Source organism: Hetaerina americana, unplaced genomic scaffold (assembly GCF_022747635.1).
Source record: "Hetaerina americana unplaced genomic scaffold, ioHetAmer1.1.p SCAF_89, whole genome shotgun sequence".
Classification (NCBI taxonomy): Eukaryota; Metazoa; Arthropoda; class Insecta; order Odonata; family Calopterygidae; genus Hetaerina; species Hetaerina americana.
This window is the reverse complement of record NW_027287527.1, coordinates 1,313,202-1,340,816: the sequence shown is the minus strand read 5'-3', so window position 1 is coordinate 1,340,816 and position 27,615 is coordinate 1,313,202. Positions and strand designations below refer to the sequence as shown.

Here is a 27,615-nt window from a genome sequence, read left to right as displayed (position 1 = left end):
TGAAATTACAATTGCCGAGAAGTGACCTTCTTGTATTAAAAAACAACCAGTACCTTGTGCATAGAAATGAATACATACAATATGTAAGACAGAAAGAGATCATATATTTCATCCATGGAGGATCAAAATTGTTTTACAAATTTATTATATACATGTAAATATATAACCATTATTTAAAAAATTATGATTGTTTTTATTATTTCAATTGTCTACATCCCACAGGTCGGAGTAAGCATCGTTGATACCCTTCTTGAATATGGATACTGGTGTATATTTTTGTATCACAAATCTGAAAATGAATTGAAATTAATTTTATTAGTATATTCTCAAAATAATAATGAAATAATAATAATAATATGGAAACTCATTATTAATGCCAGGAAATTAGTTAGCCCAAGTATTTTTGTAACAAGAGTCATCCATAGTTTTGTATTTATAAAAACACCTCTTGTATGGTTGTAGGTCAACACTGAAAGCATCTTTTTATTTTTCTATAGTTTATTTTTGAGAGCTTGAACAGTGGTTGTCAAATTGTCAAAGGATTTGCTGTTGCGTAGCGGAGTCTGATTCAACTCAAATAATACAGAGTGGATATTTAAATGGTTTTGCAGTAGAAACTAGATTGAAGATGGATGCTAATGGATGTAACAATGATGACAATTTTTAGCAAGGTAATAGATAAGAATAGTTAGATGGCTTAGTTTGCATTATTTCATTGCATCTACTTCATTTATTTTGTGACTGCATAGTCAGTTTTACATAAGAGGGCATAATTTTCATTTAAGGAATTCAAATAGAAGGCATTTTTCAAATAAAAGTATCTGGTGAAAGGTAAGAATAACATTTCGGTTAGGTTAAAAAGGTTTTTCGGTTAAAAAAAATAGGATTTTGGCATAGAAGGACTTCTTAATGATTTTTGTTACATTATTTTTATCACCACACTTATCTAAGATTTACTCCACGATCTTTGATGAAGAATGCTCTTTGGGTAGTGTTGTGAAGATGTCTCTGAATTCTGTTAGAATTTTGTAAGATTGGTCACCTACTCACAAATGCTACGTGTTAATTAGGCATCAGAATCGTTCAACTTGAATTGGTGGCCGTAAGAAATTGGTAGTCTGGTGCTATGATTTTACTGCAATGTGAAAGAATGCTGTCAAGTAATCATAATCACTTAAAATTACATTTGTCATCGGTGCTGTCTTGTTATTATTTCTACAAGTTACCCAGTCTGGTGGTGAAGTTAGGTGGTTTTTGATGAACTATGAGACTAAGCACTGCTACTTTTCAAAGTGTCACCCAGCATGACACTAAATACGTTAACTCCGACCTTAGGTGGAATAATTTCCTAGAACATGGAAACATGCTTGAACTGTGGTAAATTTTAATTCAATGTACATTAATTATCACAAATACTTCCCTCAAACACCTTCCTTTTTTGGTTGTTCTGTGGTTGAGTCATGAAAAATTGTACAAATGGTATATGAATCCGGAGGGAAAAAAATGAGCTGCAAATTGCTTCCTCTTTGTTTTCCAAAACATGAAGATGTGATGGACGCTCAAAAGTTAAATTGATTGGGGTATTATTGAAATTTTTTATATGCAAACTTTTTAAATAATATATTCACATGTTGTAACATTAATTATCTTCTATTCCTGAAGAATATATTTCCTACTTTAAAGTACCATTCATGTATAACATTTGACAAGAAAGCATAGAAGGCATGTGCGCATTGTCAAGAGTGATTCCTTTTAGTGCACTTTACCAATGGGATGCAACCACATCTCTATTTACATGACTGATAGAATGTTTCAATTAATCCACTTAAAATGCATTCAAAAGTTATTAAGTCATGAAAAAAAATGGTAAGTAATTTCACAGGATGGGGCATTGTTTGTTGCAGGCAGAGACTGCCGCAATAATCCTAGAATATATGAATAACGCTTGTCACTCCTCAAACAGTTTGGTATTATTTTGTGTTGGTGAAAATGTTGTGCACGTTTTCTCATTAATTTAATTTTGCATATTGGAAAAGATGTTTTATGCTGTATTGTGGTTAACTATTTCGGCTTGTTTTCTATCTGGAGATGGCAGTTTTTCAATAAATGTCATAGGTTAAAAATTTGAACAGTGTACTTACAAGTCGGGGAGAGCTATTGCTGCATTTGTAACCATATAAGCTGCTTCATATGTGATTTCATCCCCCAATTGGTATACTGAAGCCACATTTGCCAGCTTGAAATTGGCAGGGAGATAGGCTAGTGGTATATCAACTGCAGCAGACCATATAGCAGGATCTGGCGTACTTATTGTGACATTTAGTCGATGCCCCCGGGAAATCAAGTTGTAAGGTGCACTGTACAGCTTAACATCATATGGGCCATAGCTGTGAAAAAATTTCATTACAAGTAAATCAAGATCATTGATAGAAAAATGAACGATTCCTGCCACCATTGGATTGACCTTAGGGTGCAAGCATATTCATACATAGTTAGGAGGACTATTGTATAGACTCAAAGTCTTGTTTCCTCCATAAAAGGAATCCGAACAATGAACAATAGTTAGCCAAATACTTGCTAATCATTACTTAGGAGATTGCAGTGGCCATGCGATAGACATAAAATGAGAATTAATCCAAATGACCTCGGCTGTCGGTCACCTCCCCTAAATACTACCACTACTACTTAAGGAAATTAAGGTAATAAGATTCTCAAGAAATATGTATATATATTTATGTGTGTGTGTATATATACATATACATATATATATATACACACACACATATATACATACACATATATATATATATACACATATATATATACATATATATATATATACATATATATATATATACATATATACATATATATATATATATATATATATATATATATATATATATATATATATATATAAATGCTTTCGTAGACGTAACACGGAAGTGTCGAATAGTACAATATACAGTAACACACAATATAGAAACACAAAAAAAGAAGAACACTCACATGTTATTTCTTGATATTTCGACGGAAACAATCTGTCTTCATCTGAAGATATAGAAGTAATGACTGCTTAAATTGTTGAGGTGAGGGGTGCGAGAGAAAGGGAAGGGGGCCAGGGGAAGGGGAGAACGGGAGGCGAAGGAGGGGTGAGAGGAATGGTCGGGGAGAGGAAACAACGGCCCTAAGGAGAATCTTTCCCCCAGGGACATCTCCCTCCTTTCCCCTTCCAAACCTTACACCCCTCACCCCTCAATTCCTTCATCTCCCAACTCAATGATTCCTCATCTCTGTCTTTCACCTCAACCATTTCATCCTCTCAGATTACCTTCCTCGATGTTAATATTTCCCTCAGTAATAACAAATTCCTTACCTCTGTTCACACCAAACCTACTAATAAGCAGCAATACCTTCATTACAGCAGTTGTCACCCCTCCCATACCAAGCACTCCCTCCCTTACTCCCTCTCTATCCACGGTCACCGCATTTGCAACCATCCCGAATCCCTTAACAAATACCTTAACAACCTTCACCACTCCCTCCTCCAACGAGGATACCCTGATTCTCTCCTCCATAAAAAAATACTTAAACATTCCTACACCCCCAAGCATGCCTCAACCACAGACTCCCAGCCTTTCTCAATCTGTACTACCTACTTCCCAGGCATTCAGTCTCTCAAATTCATCCTCAAAGACCTATTCCCCATCCTCAAAAATCACAACACTTCCTCCAACCTTCTTCCCAAATGCCCCTCTGTCACCTTCAAACGTCCCGCCAACCTAGCAGATATCCTCAAATCCACCTGGCTGCTCTCAAAATCCCCTCACACCCTCAGAGCCATACCCACTCCATGTCATCGAGCAAGATGCAAAACCTGCCCTATTTTCACCATTCCACCCCACTCCATCCCACCATTTAACTCTCTCCCGCCCTTCCCCTATTCCTCTTGCACTTCCAAGAATGTTGTTTATCTTCTTACCAGTAAACTCTGCCCGTCCTTTTACATAGGCCAATGTTCCACACCACTTAACATTAGGATTAATAACCACCGCGCCTCGTGCAATCCCTCCTCCCTGTCCGCGGGTCTCCCCATCCCTAAACATGCTTCCCATCATAATACCTCTTTCAACCAGTGTTACAATGTTTCCGTCCTAGCGTCCCTTTCCACATCCGATAACCCTATAGAATTAAAAACTCTTGAAATGGCATTCATTTACATCTGTATGGCCTATCAGCATCTGGGCCTCAATGTCGTTCACTGATGGGAGTGGCCTAAAATTGTTACTTTATGGAAGCAAAGCATATCGGGGGGTGGACACTGTGTTTTTCCGAATGAGTTTTGGTGCACGTTGCCTTTGTTTTGACTTGTGAGGTCTTGATCAATACTTTGTAGGTGGAAACCGGGGTCTCGTATGTTACAATAGTTGCGGTGAGCATGTTGTTCTATTTTCCGATTTTGTGTCAATTCCACCCCCTCCCTCTCCCTTTCCTCTCCCCGACCATTCCTCTCACCTTCGCCTCCCATTCTCCCCTTCCCCTGGCCCCCTTCCCTTTCTCTCGCACCCCTCACCTCAACAATTCCAGCAGTCATTACTTCTCTATCTTCAGATGAAGACGGATTGTTTCCGTCGAAATATCAAGAAATAACGTGTGAGTGTTCTTCTTTTTTGTGTTTCTATATTGTGTGTTACTGTGTATTGTACTATATATATATATATATATATATATATATATATATATATATATATATATATATATATATATGTGTGTGTGTGTGTGTGTGTGTGTGTGTGTGTGTGTGTGTGTGTGTGTGTGTGTGTGTGTGTGTGTGTGTGTGTATATATATATATATATATATATATATATATATATATATATATATATATATATATATACATATATATATAATTATTATTATTAGGTAATCTACCGGTTAAGGTAGGTTTTTGGATGGACATAATTAATTACTAATGAAATAATTTGTGACCCCTAGCAAAACGCAGCGTCTGTTTCTCAAAGAGGCGGCTGCAATGGCATCTGACCCCAGTGGGGCGGCCAGTAAGTGATGGTGTCACGTTAAAAACACTATTGAGGAAGGCAACGGGAAACCATCTCAATTATCATTCCCAAGATTTAAATGATGGAACAAGTAATACACGGGTAATATATTTCTTAGCAATGTATGCATATATTAAGCTATTGAAAAACAGTAATGAAATCTTTAATGTTCAATTGCATTTAGATTGGCTGTTGATGAGACTTGATGTGACTTGTGAAGTATGGACTTCAATCTGGCCCATTGATTTGAGCATAATGCCATCCCTTACTTATAGTGCAAATTATGTTTTTTTACAATTGGAAAGTTCATCAAAGAGGTATGCAGAACACCAGGACTTGACTGACTGGCCTGAGAAAAAACAAGTCTACTGTTCTATAGTTCAGATGATGGAGAATGTGAACTTGGAAGATTGTGGTATAGGATTCAAAGGGGGATCGAGATGGTGAGGTTGCTATTGTACTGGCTTCCCACCCAGAGGGCCCGGGTTCAAATCCCGGCAGTGTTGAATATTTTTCAGTGGTAATTCGATCCCTACTTGAGGTGCTTTGTGGAGGGTACTTTGAGTGAGTACGCCATCCGTCGGATGGGACGATAAGCTGTGGACCCCTTGGTGCCTTTCGTAAAGAGTAGGCTAATGCCGATGCCGGGTTTCTCTCCACCCTTAATCCTTTCCTGTCCATTCCTAATGGTGCAAATGACCTCAGCTGCCGGTCGCCTCCCCTCAAAACTACTGGGATTCAAAGGTAATCTTATTGTATTAACTTTTCCATAACTTAAGATATACATTCCTGAAAATTTTCATCATTTCATGAGCATTATTCTTGCACTCTTAAAAAAATTAAAATATCAAAAGATTTGATGACCCTACAAGTGTGCACTTTCTGAGACAACCAATTGAAGTGAGTGAGTGAGATAATCATAAGGTCTTAGAACGGAGATTCTAAGACATTAAATGAAGAATACAATGTGTCTTTCCACTGTCTTTTATTCACGTAAAACTAGTTTCAAGGAAATCTTACACCAGATGGAAAAAGGAATGAGGATGGACCAGTGGGAAGAGCTGGAAATCGGGAAGAATTTAAAAACGGGTCATTTGGTAAACGATTTATTGTTTGAATACCTCTCCCCAATCCCGAAAGTACCCCTTTCCTTCACAGAAAGACCCAACAAACACCCCACCCCACTGTAAACCAACCAATCACCTTTCCTGACGCTTAACCCCCCTCTCCCCCCCCCCTCCCCATTAATGCCGATCACAACCCCACTCTCTTTCCCCTCCTTCTCCCCCCTCTCTCACCCACCCCTCCTCTCCCTCATGAATGGTATATAAATGGACTGCGACTTGATTAATTTGTACCTGATGATGACGCTTGAGCGTTGAAACTAGTTGTATGTGAATACAGGACAGTGGAAAGATACATTGTATTCTTCATTTAATTAACATGAATTTCCACAAAGTTGAGCTGGGAATAATTGAATATTCTAAGACATTTCCATCCTCTCCCCCTGGACCTCTTAATTCCATGTGTTGCCCAAAATTCACCAGCTTAACAGTCCAGGCTGCCCAATTGTGTCATTAAAAATCCTCCAAAGAAAGAATTTTCATCTTCTTGGACTACTGTGTATTTTCAATGCCTTATCCGTTCCTTGCCCACCTTCATCCAGGATGGTTATGATTTCCGCAACCATCTGCATTCTATCTCATTTCCATTATTCAAGCCTATTCATGGCCACTGCCAAGTCACTTCAGCATGCACATGCTCTTTTGCAAGGGTGATTAGCCTCCCTGAAGTATTTCTCCCAATACCTGCACCTCATTCGTCTTCAACAAAGTTTCTACTGTATATTTCAAAACTCGTATTCACAAAAAAATGTTTCCCACTCAATAACCACTTCTTTCAGACAAAATTCACTGCCAACGGTGCCATAATATTAGCATATGGTGAATTCTTCATGGGCCAACTAAAATATGCTAACTTTCTGAGTAAACCCTCATCATTGAAGTCTCTTTACATTGAAGTCACCTTTATTATCTGTATGGTCAAGATTACTTTAATGCTTTATTTCAATCCTAAACTCATTTTTCTCCGAAACACCCTGTACTTGTAAAACTGAGAAATAACCAACTATGTGTATAGGATAATGCTGCCACCTCATTAAGACCAAATGGTCTGATCCCAAGCTCCCAATCCCAATATAAAAGAAATCGAATTATTACATTGAAAAATTAGCAGCTACATGCACAGTAAAGTTTATTCATGGTATGGTCCCATAAATTTGTCATCACTGCCGGAAAATTATTTCTGCAGTTATTTTCCTGGAATTTTCACTTTCCTTTTACACAATGTCATCTTCACTTCTATGAGGTGCAGTACTTATTTCAAATTTTCAAAAGACATGATAACCTCACTTGTATCTTTGTGCCATGACTTTTTCAATCATAAAAATTAGAAATCAACAACCATTTCATTCTTCTCATCGTGATACCATCATGAGTTGGTGCCTTATTACCTTAATTTCATATTCAAGTGGAGGTTTCAGTGAAAGCTTTGATCATGTAGGAGCACATGAATGTAAATTTATACTCCTGTATATTATTTTCATTACTGATGGTATTCTACCAGTTATGGTAGGTTTTGGATGGACACAGCCTATACAATTGTACAGCAATAGGTACGTTTACTTGCCTCTCCTAACAAAAAAAACCTGAGATCAGACGCTAGAGTTAGTCCCTTCTAAATTCTGCATACTTCCTTCTTCCCATTATTTTATCCTATGTACCTATCCTATGCCTGACCATTCATTGCCTGCTTAACATTCTTTCCACTATTATTATTAGGTAATCTACCGGTTAAGGTAGGTTTTTGGATGGACATAATTCTAATTAAATAATTTGTGACCCCCAGCAAAACACAACATCCTACTTTACATCAGGTCCCTCTTCAGCTCTGAGTACTTCTTCCCACTATCACTCATTAATATTTACTTAGCATTAGTTGGAAATATAGTACTTTTTTTGGCCTTCACGTCGGACTATTAACAATGGGCACAATTGCAAACACCCAGTCCCTAGGTGGAGGAAAACCCACCCGGGTGGGAATTGAACCCACAACCCTTGGGTTGGTAGATGAGGACTTTTCCCCCTGCCACTGGGGCTGGTGGGCTAACGGGCACAATCTTAAATTGCCATCATCAATGAAAATGCTCTGTATCCCTGTATATTCCCTGTCCTTAACATCTTCCCAACCTTCTAAGCACCTATTAAAACTAATTTAGTCCTCTTCTGTGCTGCTAATGTAACTTTTGCTTTGGTAGGATTTCTTGAGATAACACATATGGAAGCCTTGCTTCTCCAGCTGCTGTGGATGATAGAATTTCAGTTAAGAAAGCATTATTGTGGAATTTATCTTCTTTAATGGTGTTCTTGATTACTCAGAATCACTTCCACTGTCAATCTTTTACTTATTGATACTATGATCAATCAATGTGTAGAAGCCTGCCATAGTTTCTTTTATCAATTTTTCTGAACTATCTTCAGATAATGTTAATTTTTATTGCTGAGAAATTTCTTGGTTTGGTTAAAATCCTATTTCAAAACTTAATTTATCTGTATTCTTGAGAGAAAATGTTTTGTGTATATGTGTGGCAAATTGTTGATTGCACTTTTGCAGGAATGATTTGGCCAGGGGAATTTAAGATGATTCACTTTAATTTACCGATAAAAATTGGTCGGTTTAAGGGGACATGCATACCTACCTGCTAACCTCTTGCCTGATAGTAGCTAGCATTTAATTAATTCCCTTTCATCAGTTGTTACTTACGGACTAAAAACTAGCTCCAAAACTTTTCTTTCTTCATTTGCAAGATATGCACGTACAGCTGTAATTAAAAGAGATTTTACTATTAGAATAATAGTTTTATTAAGATATTTTCTATGGTCTCCTATTGTAATTTTTATGCTGTTGCATAATTAGTCATTACTGACAGTATGGTCCTAAAATGAGGATAATTGGAAATTTATAATTAATATGTACTGTTAGAGTGTTTTTTACATCAAAATGTTTAAAAGAAGTATTGCATGTATATTTTTTTATCCTCATATAGTATGCATGTTTTTATTTATTTAATGCAAAATACTTTTTTGTGAATATGTGTATATTTCAAATACATTAGTATTTTAATGTTGGAATTATAAGTGGTTTTATCAATGTTGATCATGCGTTGCCCATTGGTTATCCGTGATTTCTTTTAATTCATTTTTGTGGCTTACTCTCATATGAATCCAAATTAACATCAGTTAAGGGATCGTCACTTGATCCACCAAGTGGAGGTGCCCCAGCATTCATGTAAATTGCTGACAGTTTGAGGCTCAGCCAAGTATTTTCACCCTCACTTCTGCCTTCCAAGGTCAAATTGGCATGTGACCTTGATGGTTCTAGGCCTCCAATTGTGCCAGTTACAGTTACAAGCGTTGTGGTTGGTGAAGACCTTAAATAGTAAAGCATTTTTTGCATCATGTACATTTCAGCAGGAGGAGAGTGAGTCTTATGATTGATAGTTTGGAGATGGGGGTCGTTCAGATGTATGAGTCAAGTGTTGTTGAGTGGTTGGGATAAACAACTATTCTGTAGGAGCAACACCAGCCTGAAATTCATCTTCTATGTTGCTCATGGCTTTAAGCATGAAGGGAAAAGAGGGGAGTTCATGCTCCTCTTCACCCACTAATTGATTTTTCGTGCTCTCAATAAAATTTTGCATACCTAAAATATGAATAGATTACATAAACTTAGCCTTTTAACCAAAACAAGTACATGTGTGGAAAGCAAATGGATTTTCTCCAAAATGAGTTTTGGGAAATTGAGGGTTTGAGAAAGCTTTCCTTGTCTTTGCACTTCTCATCCCCTTATTTCTAGTTTCTAGTGTAGGTATAGGCTTTGGTTCTTGAGATTCTGTGTACTCTTATAGCCTTCAAGTGAGTGATGGCAGTGATTGTTGGCAGAGAACTGAAACCAGCCATATTAATGTATTAATACCCACTACTATGATTGAATATTCAGCTGTGGAAATTTGTGAAGTGTTGGTAAATGGAATGATAAATAACAATAAGAATGGACTTAATCCTAACAATATTGACTATTACAATTCCTATGTCCTAGCATTCCATCAATATTTAATTAGTGTTCAGTCTTTATTTTCCTGTGTCAACTTATTAGGAAAAGTAGAAATAAGTCCATCCCCACCGGCATGAGGTCACATATCTTTCATTTTATCTGATTGTCTTAATCTTCTGATAATTAGAGTGGGGCATTAATATTTCACTTTATTTCTGAAGTACTCATGAACTCCCTGTCAAATTCATGAGGGGATACACTGCAATACTTTTTGTATGTTTTATAATGTGTCATAACAAATAGAAAACATTACATTTTAGCATTTATTTCTTTTCTTTTAAGCGTCAATTTTGACGTAGAAGTCATCAATTATAAGCAAACACACTAATTATGAAGAACAAACAAAATATGGCCCATACCGAGAGTTATATGACTAAGGAAAACTTATTCTTTGCTTGCCATGAATCATGGCTAATAAAGGTGAAGACCTTAGAGTCTGCCTTTTAGTATGAGCCTAAATTTCAACAATAAACTCATTAGATATGAATAATAATATACACATTAAAGCAAATGAACAAAGTAGAAGAAATAATCACAGTATAAAAAATACAGTAATCAATCCTAAGGTCGTTTTGGTAGATGATGGTAGAATTCACCCATTATTAAGCCTGACGGCATGTAAAATTCACTCATCAGAGTAAGGGGGCCAGTGCCTTTTCCTGTGCCAGCCTATGGGTTCCCAGGAAGATCTGGTGCCCAAAAGATCACAAAGCTTGGGCGGAGCTGATGGTGTCCAGAGAGGCTTGCCGAAGAGTTGAACCCAGGCCTTCTGGTGAGTAGTCTAACGCTCTACCCATGGATTAACGCAACCCAACCACACTATATTGTAAGAATATTAGTTACTATTCAAGTATTCATTGATGGATTAAAAAAATTCTGTCAATGGCTATCTATGCTTTTAATTACCAATTAAAATCAAGTATAGGTTGAGCATGCCTAATTTCTAGAGATTGGCACTTTACGCTATAAATAATATAAGTTGCATGGTGGAGACCAATGCGTTGAGGATGACCCCAAGTGTTTGGACCACCTAATCACGGCACCAGCAGACTAACTTTTACTCCTGAAAGTGAAATCTTCCCTCAAAGGACACCATCATGGGACCCTGAATGCCATCAAAGAAGCTTGTACGCGTACCCTTGAGGATGTTCTGGAACCTGCCTACCAGGGAGTCTTCGAGTTGTGGAAAAAGCGCGGTCAAAAGTGTGTCGATGCTCAAGGAACGTACTTTGAAGAATTTTAAGGTATCGTCCAATATCTGAAAGCTATTTTAACGAAACTTTTCCCAATACTTATTATACAAGCCCTTAATGGCTAGTGAGATAAAACTTTGTCATAAAATATTAGCATGAGAGTGTTGAAAGAATCATGTCATTAATTTACATATCATGAAAACTACAATTTAAGTCAAATGAAATTTATATTAATTTTCCAGTCGTCACTTTTGCTTAAATGCAAGTGTAGGAATTTAGTTTTATATTAAAATCACCTAGCTACCACCAGCCTAATGAATCAACATTTATTTGAGGTTGATCTACATTTTCTCCTAATAAGTCTTGCCTGACTTGATGCTCTCTAATCTATCTAAAGTGTTGCATAACCCACATCCTTTAATCCAAAAGTTCATCTCTCTGCTTCAGTTGAGGGTTTATTATAATCACTAGTTTTTATGCTTGGCAGAAAAGTCTGAATAAAGGGAAAGATTAACTTTTTGCATTTTATATACATTTCATCACTATCTATTACGACTTTGGCAATTGACTTTGGCAATAACTTAAGTGTTCTCAAATATTACAGCAACAAAAGAAGTTGGGTGATGTTTGGATGTTTGAGAAATTCCAACTGGGTCAGGAAATTTCAGTGGTCATTGAGAAGTAGGGTGGAGGTGGAACTGAGGGGGTGGGGGGCCCAGTTTCTGCGTATAGATAAAAAGCCCTGAAATTTTTCACTTGTTTTCAGAACTTTATTTAATTGCCTCCATCTGTAATTGCATATAATTGGAGCCAAACAATATTTTTATTATATTTTTGGTGTGTTTCTCGAATAAATCATCCATGCTTTGAATCAGAGACCCTCTATTTGGTAGTCCGGTCGTCTACTCACTAAGTTAACATAGTACCATTTCATAATTATGTTCATTTATGGACTTTCTCATTTCTGCATGGCCTCTGTTGCAGCGGTGGCTTTCTCACCTTCTAGGTAACAGCTCTCGACTACCTTTTTCCATCCAGGAATTGCATTAACAGAATCATTCAGCAATCTGTTTTAAATATTCTGGCTTACTGGAGTAGTAAATAGGGAGGTTTTCTTTACTTAGGAGTGCTTGAGAGCTTTTTGGTAGATATTTTAGCATTGAAAATATCTGTATTTGGAAATGTGCATGAAAAAGATTACCACCAGTTTATCATTTAGGTTTGCCATCAGAATCACAGGTCTTTGAGACCCACACTTGCCTTGATTCTTTCACTTATGATGGATCTTGCTGGGGCTGGTGTCTATTATAGAAGATTATTATGTATTTGAACCATCTGATTGAGATGTATTTGCCAAAACTAAGTCAGTCTTCCAAATATCATGTGAGGGTAAATTTTCTTCTAAAGTAAATATCTTGTCTGCAGTCACGAGAATCACTGAGAGTTCATATTTTTTTGGTTGATTGATAGGCTTGGGTTATTTTTAAGGCATTTGAGTTAGGAGTTCATAATACATTCCGCCATACTCTCTCACTATGCAAAATATTTCTCTTCCCTCACCATTTTGAAAGAATTTCATGATGTTTGGGTGGCTCTCAGAGATTATGATGCCAGTATCCCAATGAGTACCTTGCAAATCAGTGGCTGGGGCACTTCATGAGGCAGGTTCAAATATAGCAAGAGACAGCAGTGGCAGATCCATGGGAGGGGCCATGTCCCCCATTCCCCCCACCCTCAAAGTGGCCTTCCTTGATATACTATTTTGATTAAGTTTCAATAAATTGTTTAAAATTATGAAAAACGATAAATTTAGTATAAACCAAACTTTTACTAAACTGTCAATTTTTACTAATTATTCCCTCCTGAAGTTGGCCCTGCATCTGTCCCTGAGATATTGTATGTATTTATTCTATTTGGAAGGTTCCTATATTCCTCAAAAATCCCCCCAGGAGTACTCTCCTTGGGTTACACATAACCTGTTCAATAGTCTTTTACAATTGCTTGATGTTAACCTTTCATACCGGCTTTTTCACAAAATGGCTCTATGACCTCATTTGAGTTGTTTGCTTGGTGGGATAGAACAAGATGGGGCATTTAGTGGGTGACTTAATTTACCTTAACCAATATCTTCATCTGTGTAATAAGAGGGTGGCGGATAAGCTTTTTTTCATGTATTTCTCTGACTGGACAGAGATCAATTAACCTCAAACATACTAAAAGCATGTAGCACCCAATCCAAGGAATACTTGGGCTGATGAATTAAAAAACAATTGGCTGAACATCAAAGATGTGTTTCTCATTTCTGCATCCTAGAATGCCTCCCATAAAGAGCCACAGTACCATCATGCATATTTTGCTTAATATGGATTTAGCTAGCGGCTAATAATTTTGTAACTTTCTGTCAAAACATTCCTATTTCCATGCTTTCAAGAATAAGAATGTCTACCATGGATTATTCATGAGGGAAAATCAGTAATTAGGTCACAGATAGGTGTTTAAAAAACTCTGTGAACTACTCACCTGAAGTCCATTTTTATTTTCAACATAATCTCCAGCAACATTTAAATGCAGTTGAACAGTTCTGAATTTTTTTGAGCTGAAAGCTTCCCTTCTTCTCGCCATCTTAGAATTATTATAATAGGTAATCTACTAGTTAAGGTAGGTTTAGGATGGACACAGCAACCAAATAATTCTCTTGTCTGTTTCTAACAAAGCACAACCCAACATCCTACTCTACAACCAGCCCCTCTTCATTTTTGTATTCTTCCTTCCTCCCTTCATTACTTTGGATGCACTGCTACTATTCATGTCTAACAATTATACTTTAGATCTTCAACTTTATTTTAGAAACATATCTCTTGTTTTTTTGAAGAATTTTCTTTATATTCACATATTATTTGATTAGGGGGACACTGCTAAGTCCATGAATAGGTATTTAGAAAAACATGTAGGGAAGGAGAAGTACATTGAACCAGAGATTGATTTAATAGAATGCACATGTTTTTTAGACAGTGCTAAGAAGTGCCAAGTTCCTTGAAAGAACATATACTGTGTAGTTAATTCAAATTTCAACTACAACTGAGTTTTGACTGGTAGATTACTTCTAAAAACCGGAAGCCTTATATGATCATATTGATTCCTTTTCAGTATAACATATACAAACTCAATTGTATTGAAGATATGTGCTTTAAATTGATAACTTATATTGTTATAATCCAGCCTCAGTAAAACATATTTCTTATAAGAAATACAACATTTAATTCCTCCAAAAAACTTATTTCATGTGTTTATTGTAAATTTGGAGACCAGCTGAGCCAATGCACTTTAGGTAACATCACAGAATACAATAACATACACTAGACTTGAAAACTCCAAAATACATTCAGGACACCATGTGGAAATGAATAATTCACAGAGGGGTAGACAAGCACATGAATGGTGTCAGTCAACTCACGCCTTCGCCAAAGAGCTTGGCCAAGCATCGGAGATGCTAGCATCATTGTTTCCTGGCTGCAGCAGCTCAAAGTTTAGGGGTTTAAAGTAATCCAAGCGATGGCTGAAATTGATGGAGAGTAAAATTATTATTATTACATTAGTGAATTGGAAACATTGATATATGTCAAAGCAGTCAATTTTAGTAATAATTACATTTGTATCAATGCCTATGCGGCTAATACATTATCTGTAAAATATATCTTAAATATTTTAATTTTTCCACCACACTAAGAGCAACTGAATAAGTGATAAGCAAGAAATCATTAAACGTTTCCTTGAATCCTCTATAACAATGAACTCCTTCCTAATCAGTTTTGTCTGGAGTGTAAATTGGTAGGCCTCTTTCACCTGAATCTTCATAGACTCTCTTTTATGGGATACTTAGAGTACCTTTAAAATTTGACTGATTGATTTAGTATCCCATTAGATCACAGTACAGGGTCCGTACAATAAGTATCGTGACTGGTTCGCTGTAGATGGGGTTCCGACCATTCGGCTTGGTAGAGGGGTCCCCCACCACTCAGCTGCACTTTAGTTCAGTCGCCTCCGGGCATGCATCGAGACAGGAGGTGGATTTTTTATGACGTATGATTGTTTGTGGTGTCATCGCGCCAGCATGGAGCGAACCGTCGAGCAATGCTACGCTGTGAAGTATTGCATTAAACTTGGGCAGGCTTCCAGTGGGATTTTGACGAGTAGCAGACGCGCTGAACTAAGTGTATCGAAGCAGGAGGAATGTATTCTCAAGATAATTAAGTAATTGTAATGATAACTGCAATAAATTTTGATTTCTGGAACCAGTCCTGATACTTACTGTACGGACCCTGTAAGTTAATGAGTCCAACAAATAACATTTTTTTCTACTGAGATCTTTTACATATTTTGCTAACCAAATGTTCTAGATGTTTACCAGTTATTTTCAACATTGCTCATCTTAGTGCATACATATTTCAAAGTGCCATTTCTTGTATCAGGGCAACTAGATTAGAAATATAATTATTTCTCATAATTTTGCTCTGCATGCTTCTTGTGTGAAGAAGAAAGCAAGAGGAATAATGTGTTGCATAGCTCAAAAGCATGAAGTACAAATGAAAATTGTTTAATTAAAGGCAGCAGAAATAAAAAACATTCAATCAGGAAGATAGATACAAGAATGGACACACTTGAAAATATCCATTCCAATACTTAAAGAAAAGGGAACCTTTTTAAATTTATAGGAGAGGGGAGAAATTTATTTACTAATAGCTCTTGGGTGCAACCCTTGGCAGGCTCACAGTAAACATAGCCCTGGGCAGATCTCAAAGCTCAAACAATTACCTCGTGAACCAAAATATTTGTTGAGCATTAAGAAACATACATTAAAATCAATTAATTGATAAGCATGCAAATTGAATCTCAATAGAAACTCACAAGTCTGCATTTTCGTACTTCCCCCTGGGAACAGGGAAGAGAGCTTCATATCTTCTGGGATCTCCCTCAATGCTGGTGACATCATGGATGGCATACCCATTGAACCGTGTGACCTTAGGTGGGAAATATTTAGCCGGTATGATGGCTGAACCATTCCAGCGATTTCCATTTATGGATGCAGTGAACACGATTGGGAGAAGTTTGCGCACAGAGTTTTTAACACCATCGAGGAGTAGTACCAAATGCTGCCCCCACCTGTAAAAGACATCAGAAAAATTTATAGGATTTTTAGGGGGGGGGGGGGGAGTTTGGGAGTGTAGGGTTTGGGAGGGTAAGTTTTGAGAGAGTAGGAGGGAATGAAAATTGTGGAGGGTGGAGTGTTAAATGCCTGATGTTGATTCCCAGAAAATGTTAAGTATCTAAGAGGCATATGTATGCCTACTTTAGTAGTCATTAGTTTGAGTGGAGTGTCAGGAGATGGGAGAGATGTTATAGAATTGATTAAAGGGAGTGTTTTGGTGGGATTTGTGCTTTAAGATTGGGAGCATCACAGATAGGGAAGAATATTTGCAGGAAGTGCAGTGAATATTTCATATGGATATATGTAGATATAAGGGAAAATATATGTACAATCGAACAAATATATAGCTTACAAGTTTTGATATTTTTGCTATAGAAATCAAAGCAATGGTGTTATGGGTATATTAATTGCTTCTTCAATTTTAAATATTATTTTTTATCATTCATTCCGGTATTGATAGAAACGAGAGTTTAAAACCATTGACAAATATATTCATAAAAATGACTTTTCACTTGGCTTTTTGCATACTTCATGCATTATTGGTATCCAAAAGAATATATCAGTTGGTGCTTATTATAGTTTAGGCATTATTCAAACGAGGCAACTTGCATAAAAAAAGCATTCCAATTAAGAGTGGAAGCATACTATGATAGATTTGCAATAAATTTTCTTTGGCATTCATTCATTAGGTGTAATCCACTAGATTTACACTAATGAAGTACAATTTCCAATCAAATGATTGCTCACTATATTAATACGTTAAATTCATTTTTTTTCTAGTCTGGATTTGTGCGACTCCCAAATTTGGAATCTAATGGCTGGTTAACAAATTACTCACGGGCAAAGTTCCACCTCAACATATTTCGGCTTGTCTGGATCACCATCAGCAAAAAATACCTCCACAACTGTGAATAAAATGAAAGGTCACAAATTATGATTGTCAGCTTCAAATTAGATGCTCGAATTTTCAAGGTAAGAATTATTTTCTTATTTTCATATCAGATGTAGATGTAGAAGGTAGTGATTCTATAATATTTTAAATATATGTACTAGTCGCTGCATTTTCTCTTTCATTTTTTTTAGATCTTTTACTTCTATATCATATTCAATTACTATTGTTGTAGTAATTATCAAAGATAATGTATGATATTAGCTTTTACTTTTAAATTAGATTTAGGTGATTAACACTTGTGCCAAAGTTTGTCAGCCATAATTTTAAAACTCTGGGAGCCTCCAAAGTACACAACTCCTAAAGAGCTCAATATTTAGGAACCTCTGTGCAAAAATTATTCTAACCAAAAGAGAGGCTAGTATTTACCAAGTGGAAGTAACAAATGAATCAAATCTTTGAAGGATATTCATCTATATCTACATCTACACCAATACCCTGCAAGCCACCATGAAGGTGTGTGGCAGGGGGTGCAGCACCAGGAGGAAAGGGTAAGGGATGAGGGGGTTAGGGTTTTTCAAATGGATGGGGAAAGGTAAGGGGAACCTGCAAAAAAAATATATAAAAAAAGAATAATAATAAAGAAAGAATAAAGATATTGGAGCAATTAGTATTACAGGAAAAGCCATCATTTTTAGAGAGACTGTTCAGGCATTAAAATGCACTCCTATACTCCCTCCATCGCCATAGTTTTAACTTGAAAACCATTCCAAATTCAAAGCTAATTCTGTCTCTATCCAGGTTTTATTGACACTTAAACGCTCAGTTCCTACGACTATGATATGCTATTTCGATGCAGCAATGATGATGAATTTTAGACAGTCAGCCTAAGGTTAATCTGAGGATTTACAGTACTAGGCCAGGTGGCATTCTGATAAAAACTAAAAAAAAAAAGATAACGATGAGTGGCCTAAGGGGCGTAGCAAGGTTTCTATAAAAAGTATCGAAAAACGTTTGGGAAAAATAGATTTATTTCAGACATTGCGACAATGCCTCAAAATTCTTCAAAGTAAGGTCCTTAAGCATCAACAAGACCAGGACAGAGTTTGCATCTATCCTTTAATAACATATCCTAAATCTTTACGGCAGCCAGAATGGGTTCGTTGCTGAATGTGAGTACGAGGTTGCATTGCTGGTTTCTTTTACAATTACAATTAGTAATGTGGCTAATTTGATACCTAAAAAATGGCCGATTATAAAAATCCAGTTAGAAAGTGTGGTCTTTAGACAACCCAATCAGAGATCAATTGAATTGAATACGGCCCTCGGGCTACGTAACCTGAAAACTGACTGGCCGTAAGCGACGAATTTTTAGAGTGGAAACTTGAAAAGAAGAAAGCCACCACTTATGATTTCGAAGTAAGGTGAATGAATTCTTGTAATTTTCCAACACGGGAGATAGTGGAGTACCCGCACGTTAGTACCGAGATAATGACCCGACCAGGACAATAAAAGAGCACAAAAAAGTAATAATCAAGTTCAGTCACGCACCTTCATATTCCCAGAGTTTGTCGAAGGGCTTTCCGACCTCCCCTCCGGGATTTCCCGGCACTCCGAAGAAGGGGGCGTCAACCTTGATCTCCACACCTTCTTTCCCCCTTCCGACCAAGGTCACGGCCACGGGATCGTGATCCAGGGGTCGATCATCCCAAGTTGTCTTGATCTGGTAAGTCATCTCGCTAGCAGTGCAGAAAAACAACAAAGGTAAGCTTTCAGTTCGAGGTCATGAAGGCTCCTTTTCACCGAACCTGTGCCCTTCGTAAGAATATCATGATCATAGCTTCCAATTTTTTCTCGTCAAGTGCATGAATATCACTCAATTAGACTATCCAGACCGTTAAGTACGCACGCCTTATGCATTCAATGTCTTGGAACGCTTCAAATATTTCTCCTTAAAGGGGTTAGGCGGTAGAATAAACACCATTGTCTCAATCTCGCCCCAATATAAAGGATACCATCTTATCCCTCTCTGCTGATCGTGGGCACTAGTTCGGATTTATGCTAGGTTTGCATAGATGAATATACAGACAAAAGAAAACGGATAGTTATACTTCCAAAGAGTTCGTTCTGTTTATAATAACATTTTCCCGAGGGAGTAAAAGGTCAATGGTCAACTGTTCCGTCGGGCGGTCGTGAAATGCGGACTTTGGGGAAGCAGCAGAAGGATAGGAATGTAACTTTTGACATTAGGGTATGGATGAGGATGAAGAGAAAAAAATTGGCGAGAAGAGTAAGGAATTAGGAAGTGCAAATTAGAGCTAGTTAGGTCAAAACGCAATTGAAAACTGTTCGGCAGAGAAAAGAAAATTGGATCGACCAAGTGGGAACCGGATTTTCCGAAGAGAGAGGGAATAGTAAAAGGCGACGAGGAAAGGAGCCTGAAGGCGATGATGATAACAGATTGTTGTGAGAGGGGGTTTATAGAGAAACCGAAGAGAAGGCTTAGGACAGATGGAGACAACGGAGGTGCCCGGGGCACAATGATGATGAACTTGCTGAGATCAAATTTGCAACCTTTCCCTGTTTTGACCAATTTCCTTCGGGACATTGGTTTTTCAATTGCATTTCCGGACGGAAATTTACGCGTAAACGTTCAATTCATGCGTACTGAGCATCATATTTACTAGATCACGAACATCATGTACATCAGCACTCTGCACGCACGCACACGCACAAAATCCGTCCGACGTCAAAAACATATTCCTAAGGATATTGGCATAAGGAAATGGATGAGGCAAACACAGTTCAATGAATGTGGAAGAAAATGGATTCCATGCGGAAAAAAGTTCTGAGCTTGAAACGTTTTCCTTCTTGGAATCTTATTCCTACCATACCCCTTCTAACCTTGTGTCCATACTTTCTCTAGAAACGTTTTCCTTCTTGGAATCTTATTCCTACCATACCCCTTCTAACCTTGTGTCCATACTTTCTCTAGACTTTTTTCATACCTACTTTATAAAAATTCGTCCAAAAAGAACAAAAATTGGATGAAATAAGCTCTTTTGATTAGCTCCACCACATTGCATAAAATTGATGGACAGTGATCAGCATGGAATTCCTCCTTAACGGAACGGAGTATTGGCATGCATCGTGAAGACATATTTTTTTCTAATTCCATGATTGATTTCTTAATATTTTTATTTTACCGCTTGGCTGTTCGCTGATAACCAAAATAGTAGTGTTCGGGCCTCCTCCTCCTCAAGTTATTCTTCTCGATATGGCGGGCTTGGATTAGTGATATTCAATTTATATTTCATTTATCATTATTTCAAAAGTGAAAATTGGATATACCATTGTGTGTGTATACAGAATTTTTTAAGAACATCAATACGCTGACGAACAGCTAATTAATCATCCACTTCGAACCCATGGGCATATTTATTCTCATGAAAAGTCGGCAATTGTCCTTTGTGTATGAACCAATACGGGATAGAGTGAAATGGTGCATATTAAAAGTAAATTATTGACTAATATTCGAAAGCGAACTGCGAGTTAAATAAAATATACCATATAATAAAAAGCCCTATTTATCAGTTAAATTTTTACCTTTGAAAGCATGAGGATCAAGCAGAAATGAGTTTACTCATACTCTGTTCATTTTATGTCAAGTTCAGAGTCATGCAGTTTTACGACGGCACTATGCTCTTTCTCAACCAACAGGGAACTTGTGAAGAGCCTCGTTGACGAGCTTCCTTTCAATATCAAACGCTCAGAGAGTGCGGGAGAGAGAAAAAAAAAGAGATCTTGAAATTTGACAACATAAGACTAGTGAAAAAAATTCCATGTGATGTCCCTGGATATATTGCCGAAGCAGATGCGTACAAGGCGTAAACCATATGATGTAAAAGCGTAGGAACAAGATGCGTATCGGCTAGCTCGGATATTGGCGCATGCGCTTTCGTTAGGCTGTCTCAACCGTCTTGGCCAGCGCTCAATATACGACATCGTAAGCCCGCCACTTTTTTATTAGTGGCTCTGATACCGTCTGGTTTTGAAGAATTATTCTCGCCTAAATTTTCAAAAATTTCCAAATATTTATCACCGAAAATGAAAAATGCCTTCCAATAACCCGCATCTTTAGGCTCCTCCAAAAGATAAACTTTTTTGTTGGAATATAGTATTCGTTGTTCCTGTAAGCTAACGTTCGCAAGTTCGATTTTCGTAAAATATTTAGTAAAAACTAGTCATTTCAAAGAGAAAATACATGCATCATTAATGAAAGCAATAGTTGATGTGGAGAAAATGAAAAACAACAATTTCTGAACAGATAAATGGCTAATGCTGCCACGTAAAAATTAAGACTAATGAAATAATGAGCAGTTAATGAAGGATAATTTTGTTTTAGAAAAGTTATAGCAACATTTTAAACGATTTTGAAAAGATATGAATTCAAATGTCACCCAAAGTCTTCCAAATTTCTTTGGAAATATTTTTAACTTTTGATTGTAGGGGCATTGAAATTATTCTCGTCCAAATCCGCACCCGTTCTCCTCACTCCATGGGCAGGTGCTTGTTTCATGTTCATAAGGATGGGGTGAATGAAAAAATAAACCAGGGTCACTCACCTGTTCTGGGTGTCGTCGCTCTGTCCGACCGTAAAGGCGACCATTAACAGGAGGATGAGAAACGATGTATTCCTGCGAGGAAACCTGAATTCATTAGAAAAAGATTGCAATAAACGAGACAACAGTAATAATTGAAAATGGGTAGAATGTTAAGGTCAACCAGGGGAAAAATTCAAGGGATGGGGCACCGATCTCCATTTGAAGAACATTTCGGAGCATCGACAGTCTTTATGCGTACTTCAGCATTTCCGAATGAAAATTTAGCGAATAAATTATTTTCAATGAAAGGATGGACGGAAATCGTATCATTAAAACGTTGTCGGGCTTAAATGTTGCAATTACTACCTCCATCTAGTAAAGTTAATTTACTCTCAGACCTAATGGGAAAGCATGTTTAGTTATCCACCCAGTAAATATGTAAATACGAGTATTCTCAAATTTGGTACGTCGTATGTGAGAGGAGAGCCCTGTATTTTATATGAAAACTTTTGAGAACGAAAATGTGCTACGAGTAATAAGTTCTCTATTGGTCAAACCATTAACTTTGCCTCAGAAAGACTCGATAGGAACTTCAATACCGAAGGGCATATTTTAATAATGATCACAGGAGAGCGAATTCAAAGATTATGTAGATTTTACGTCAAAAAAAGAAATATGCGCATTGATTCATAAAAAACGGTCAAATAATAAGTCATAGTTTAGTTCTTGAGGAATAAAAAGTGAATAAATACGAATCGTGTGTAGGTAGCACTTTCTCACGAGTTTTGGCGAACACTGTTAAAACTAGAGGACAAAATCCAACCCCCTAGGAAAAACATTATCTTATTTTTCATATTTTTTCAGATGAATACAGGGCCTGTATAACTAAATTTAGGGTAGCATATTTAATTAGTAAAAATTGATTTTTATTCAAATTTAAGTAAGTGTTTTGGATTTAAATATACTCAGTAATAGTATTAACATCAGTGTTATCAACCTAATAAGCTTGTACAACTTTTTTTCTCGGCCATTACAGACCTTTTTTGAGTCCCAATGCCATTTATTCCTAGGAAAGGGTGAGACTTAATAAAGAAACTCACCTAAAGTCTTGTCAAAAGTTAACTTAATTTCTTACAAATTATTATACATAGAACTGAAAAGGAACAATGTTAGCTTTTTTAAATGTCGCAGTATTGAAAACCCTCTCTTACGTTATTCAATGTACCATCGTATGAATTATAGTCAAATACTTTTCTAAAATTTTACCCAGTTGCTTAATTTATCCTCCAAATGAATTGAATTTTAACTAGGAAAAACTTAAACAATTAATATCTAATCTAGTCACTAAAAACTTTGACGAGGAATGGAACAGTCGTTTAGAACGGAAACATACATTAATGCGAGATGACAGGCAAGGACATTTTGAGATGTTAATGACGAGGAGGATGGAAATTGTAAAATGTACAGAAAGGAAAACGAAAGAGGAAGTTCTAGGGATGGCGAGGGAATTGTTGAGAGAAATTCAAAGAAGATTCACAGCGTTTCGATGGAACTTCGTTAGACTCTGATTGAGGGGAGAACATTCGGCATGCGAGGTAGGGGAGGAAAAGAATTAGGTTGGATGGAATAGAGAGGGAGGAATACTTGTTAAATTGAAGAGGGATTTATTGTCGTGTAGGGTGCCACGTTGTATCGTGCTGGGTGAGGCTTAGAAATGTAGCAATGGTTGGTCATTGTGCCCATCCAAAACCGATCTTAAACGGTAGGCTATCATTAGTATTAACCTAGTCTAAAGTTCATAACTCTTGAATGCACGGTGGCAATTTGATTTCAGCTTACATTTATCGTATACTGTTATCACCCGTTATTGCAATCGAACAGGGATTTAAAATTGACTACCCGCATATAATCTCTTTTTCATCAATGATAGAGGCGGAAGCCTATCGAAGAGTATAATCCTTCGGAATAAAAAAACGTTATTTATTATCTTAGAAAAGTTGTTGCGAGCATTGTGTATACATAATGTTTCTCTCTAGATAGGATCCATACGTGTTGATTGAACCTATAATTTTCAAAAGTGGTTCAATGTATATGGACGTTAATGTCATGTAATGATCTCGTTCAAACAGGAATGAAACGATTAGTATCCATTAGCATAAACAGGTGCGAGGCCGCAACAGGGGTAAACATCTCATAATACTAACACTGAGACGGAAAATACTACCGTATCCTTATAGTGCTTTAGCGCATCCCGACGGCAAAATGAAATACATCGAAATAATCAAAAGATTTCCTACACGCTAGGGCTTCATTTAAAAACACCAACATTTGGGATTTATTCAATCGAACGCGAACTGGTCCAGGTAAGTAGGTCGATAAAGAATTCGCTGCGATATAAATTAATCGTACGCACCCGATCGCTACGACAAGTTCTCGCAAAGCGAAGGAAAGGTTACTGTTTCAATTCCTCCGTAACTACCATTCTCCTCTACTGACAATTAGAAAGGTAAAATACGAATTTAAACTTACAATGAAGGGAGAGAACGCCAGCAGAATTATTGAAATCGTTTACTTACATGGCGGCGCTGAGCTGTTCTAACGGCTGTGAGATCCCGTGAAAGGATTTGGTGGATGTTATCTGATCGACCGACCGTTCCTATCTGGCTGATGTTTTCGCCGGCATAACCTTTTTATCGCCTTATCGTTCCTCGTGTTTTTTTTCAAACGTAATCTCGACCTCATCAAGAACCTGTTTTAAATTCAAAAGCATGAGCCTCTTGCCAGCAACCCACTGATTCATTTTTTTTATTCATCCGTGACCACAGGAGAAACCCTTCACCTAAGTAGATCCTTTCTGCAGGACATTAAATAATTGGCGTAAGTTTAATTGGCTTATGTATGATGTAATGTTTTATGTAATGGAAAGAAATATCTGCGATTGCATAACTTTGAATGGGATGGATCACAGAAAGTTGATATGCGATTATTTACGAGTCTAGAATTTATCACGCGAAATAAACATCCTTGACATGTAGTGCCAATTCCCGGGATTTATTTAGCAAGCTCTTGAGGGATACTTTTTATATGCAACTATTCTTAGTGCATCCTTATCTGACCATGGCATACTATCGATGTGAGGTGATCTGACAGGCCAAATGTATTTTTCATCAACTGAGTCATCTTGGTGTCAATGAGTTTCGGAATGCATATAATGGGAAGAAGTTGAAAGGAGTATGTGCGGTCTGCCACACCGTGTGCACTATTTCGATTTTTGGAAGTAGCGAGAATTTTTGCCCTACTCCAATACCGTTTGTATGCAAGTGTTCACGTTTTAAAAAATGCTCACAAATCCTAGAAATGATTTTGTCCTCATTCAATGCTCCTGCTGCGGGGATTTTTTTAGTACCTTGCAAGCCACCACCAGGGTGTGATCACACACCTGGCTACTATTGGCACAAAATATTCCCCCCCTCCCCCCTAGCGGGGTCGGGCAACGTCATTCTGATGCATTATCGTTCGCGGGAAAAATGACATCTTAAATCTATCTGCTCTACAATAAATCTCTCTGATTGTTTTACGCGATCTCTCCTACCGTAGTAAAATTGAGCTAATAACAAATTTTCAGCATCACCGCTAAAAAGACATCCTTTTAATTTATGTAACAGATTTGATCTGCAATTTAACCTACGCTCCTTGAGTTATTTATTCCCACCCTAATTCCTCAAATAATTTTGATACGCTCTTCAGTTTGCCATGACAACGTTTCACATATCTAGCTCCTCTACGCTGGACGCGATCCAAATCGGCAATTAATCCAACTAAATGAGGATCCCATATACTACGAGTACAGCATATTCTAAATGATGCCTAAAGAGCGAAAGATTTGTTTTGAACCTTTTCTTCAAGTTACCATAATACTCACCTAATAAATCCAAATTTGTTGTTAGTTTGCCCACATAATCCCCGTGTATGTTTCACCCAGAAAAGATTGTGAGTGAGGGTAAAGCCTAAGCATTTATTCGAGACTAATTTCCATTTCGGTGTTTTTGATTCAGAAGGCATTCAGGAGGGAATCTCTCCCTTTTCCAAAAACTCATCACTATGCACTTTTTTAAGTGTAAATGTAATGGCAGAGTGTCGCACCAGCTTAGTATATCATTTAGGTCATCTACCAAATATGCTTCATATGCTTTATCCTCGGGAATACGGATATCGGGTTGGTGTGATGGTCAATGGTCTTCCTTCCCATAGAGTTCGGATTCGAATTCTGACGCTGGTGAAATTTTTCAGAGATATCCTAACCCCTACTTGGGTGCTATGTGGAGAGCACTTCAAGAGAATAAAACCTTCCATCGGATGGACCATCCAACTATGGACCCCTTGGAGTCTTTCTGCAAGAGTAGGCTTTCGCTGGGTTTCGCTCGACCCTGTATTTATACATTCCCTGAAAAATGCTATTTAATATCCATCTATCCCCAATGGCGCTACATCCACTCTCGTCCGCCTACCCTAATAACTATTACGACCGCTTTGCTAAGCTTCAAGCGGACCAAAATTCATAGGGTTCGAATTTCATCGTGAATTATCTGCGGACGAATCATTAATTGCATACCTTAATTTTCGTTAGAAATCAAGTAGCGCGTCTACCGCAATAAATATGATTGACTACGCAGTATCTTGAGTAGCAGACTGTTGTTTTGGTACAAACTTGGCGAATGAAAAGATACCAACATTGACAATTAGATTTATCACTGTTATTAATAATTCTTACATTTATAAACGAGAAACTTCATATTTCTTAGGTAATCTTACCCAGTGATGGCGAAAGCGTCGAACCAATGAGGATGAAGGATCCTTCCGGCACGGCCAAAGAAGGACAGAGTAGGCATGTTTTCTTAAGTTAAGCGTTATAAAGCACCCAAAATGGCGTAAAGAAATAACTGGTGTGACCTAAATATTTTGGTGACAACAGCTTCTGTGGGGCACAGCAGTTTTCGTAACGACAGCTTAATCTATCTATCGCTGGATATAAAAAAAGTCAGCGATTTCCACCGGTAGAAAAAGGTTCGAGAGCATTCGCGATTAACTACAAGAAGAGAAACACAATGGTCGCAGAGATAAAAATTCGTTATGAGTGTGATTCATAACCAGAAGCGACTTCCGCACTCCACCAAAAACTACAGTAATTCTAAAAGCATCTGCGAGATTTTACTGTCCACCAGGCATCGCCGACGTGGTGGAATCTGCTGGCAGTTTTAAATGAGACGACCGGGTGATAAGGCTGGCTAGAATTTGTCGAAACACCACTGCCGCTTAAGGACGTGTTGCTAGCAGAGGCAATTAACGCCAAAATCATTGCCGTTCGCCCGCCATGGGTGTGAAGCAACACATTATGAAACTTCTTAGTGTTAGTTATCCGTTAGTATCAGTCGTATCGATTACCTGAAGGACGTTAACTGCTAATGGGTTGGTAGTACGCCGAGACCGTTG

The 27,615-nt window shown here is 37.4% G+C and overlaps 1 protein-coding gene across 4 annotated transcripts; it reads right to left on the bottom strand.

The window, feature by feature from the left end:
• Nucleotides 1–136: 136 nt before the first annotated feature.
• Nucleotides 137–27,615, bottom strand: LOC139698578 (uncharacterized). Of its 4 annotated transcripts, none has more exons than XM_071597420.1 (10): nt 27,568–27,615; nt 22,147–22,218; nt 19,073–19,260; nt 17,471–17,537; nt 16,332–16,586; nt 14,881–14,982; nt 9,333–9,550; nt 8,884–8,941; nt 2,142–2,387; nt 137–289 (listed from the first exon to the last, which is right to left on the bottom strand). In XM_071597420.1, exons 2-10 carry the CDS (start codon nt 22,188–22,190, stop codon nt 202–204), a joined length of 1,266 nt encoding a protein of 421 aa, XP_071453521.1. In that variant the 5' UTR covers nt 22,191–22,218; nt 27,568–27,615; the 3' UTR covers nt 137–201. The 4 variants fall into 4 exon arrangements, with proteins under 4 accessions (XP_071453521.1, XP_071453519.1, XP_071453520.1 ...); XM_071597418.1 differs by lacking the exon at nt 27,568–27,615 and adding an exon at nt 24,702–24,811 and having other exon boundaries at nt 22,147–22,230; XM_071597419.1 differs by lacking the exon at nt 27,568–27,615 and adding an exon at nt 24,702–24,811.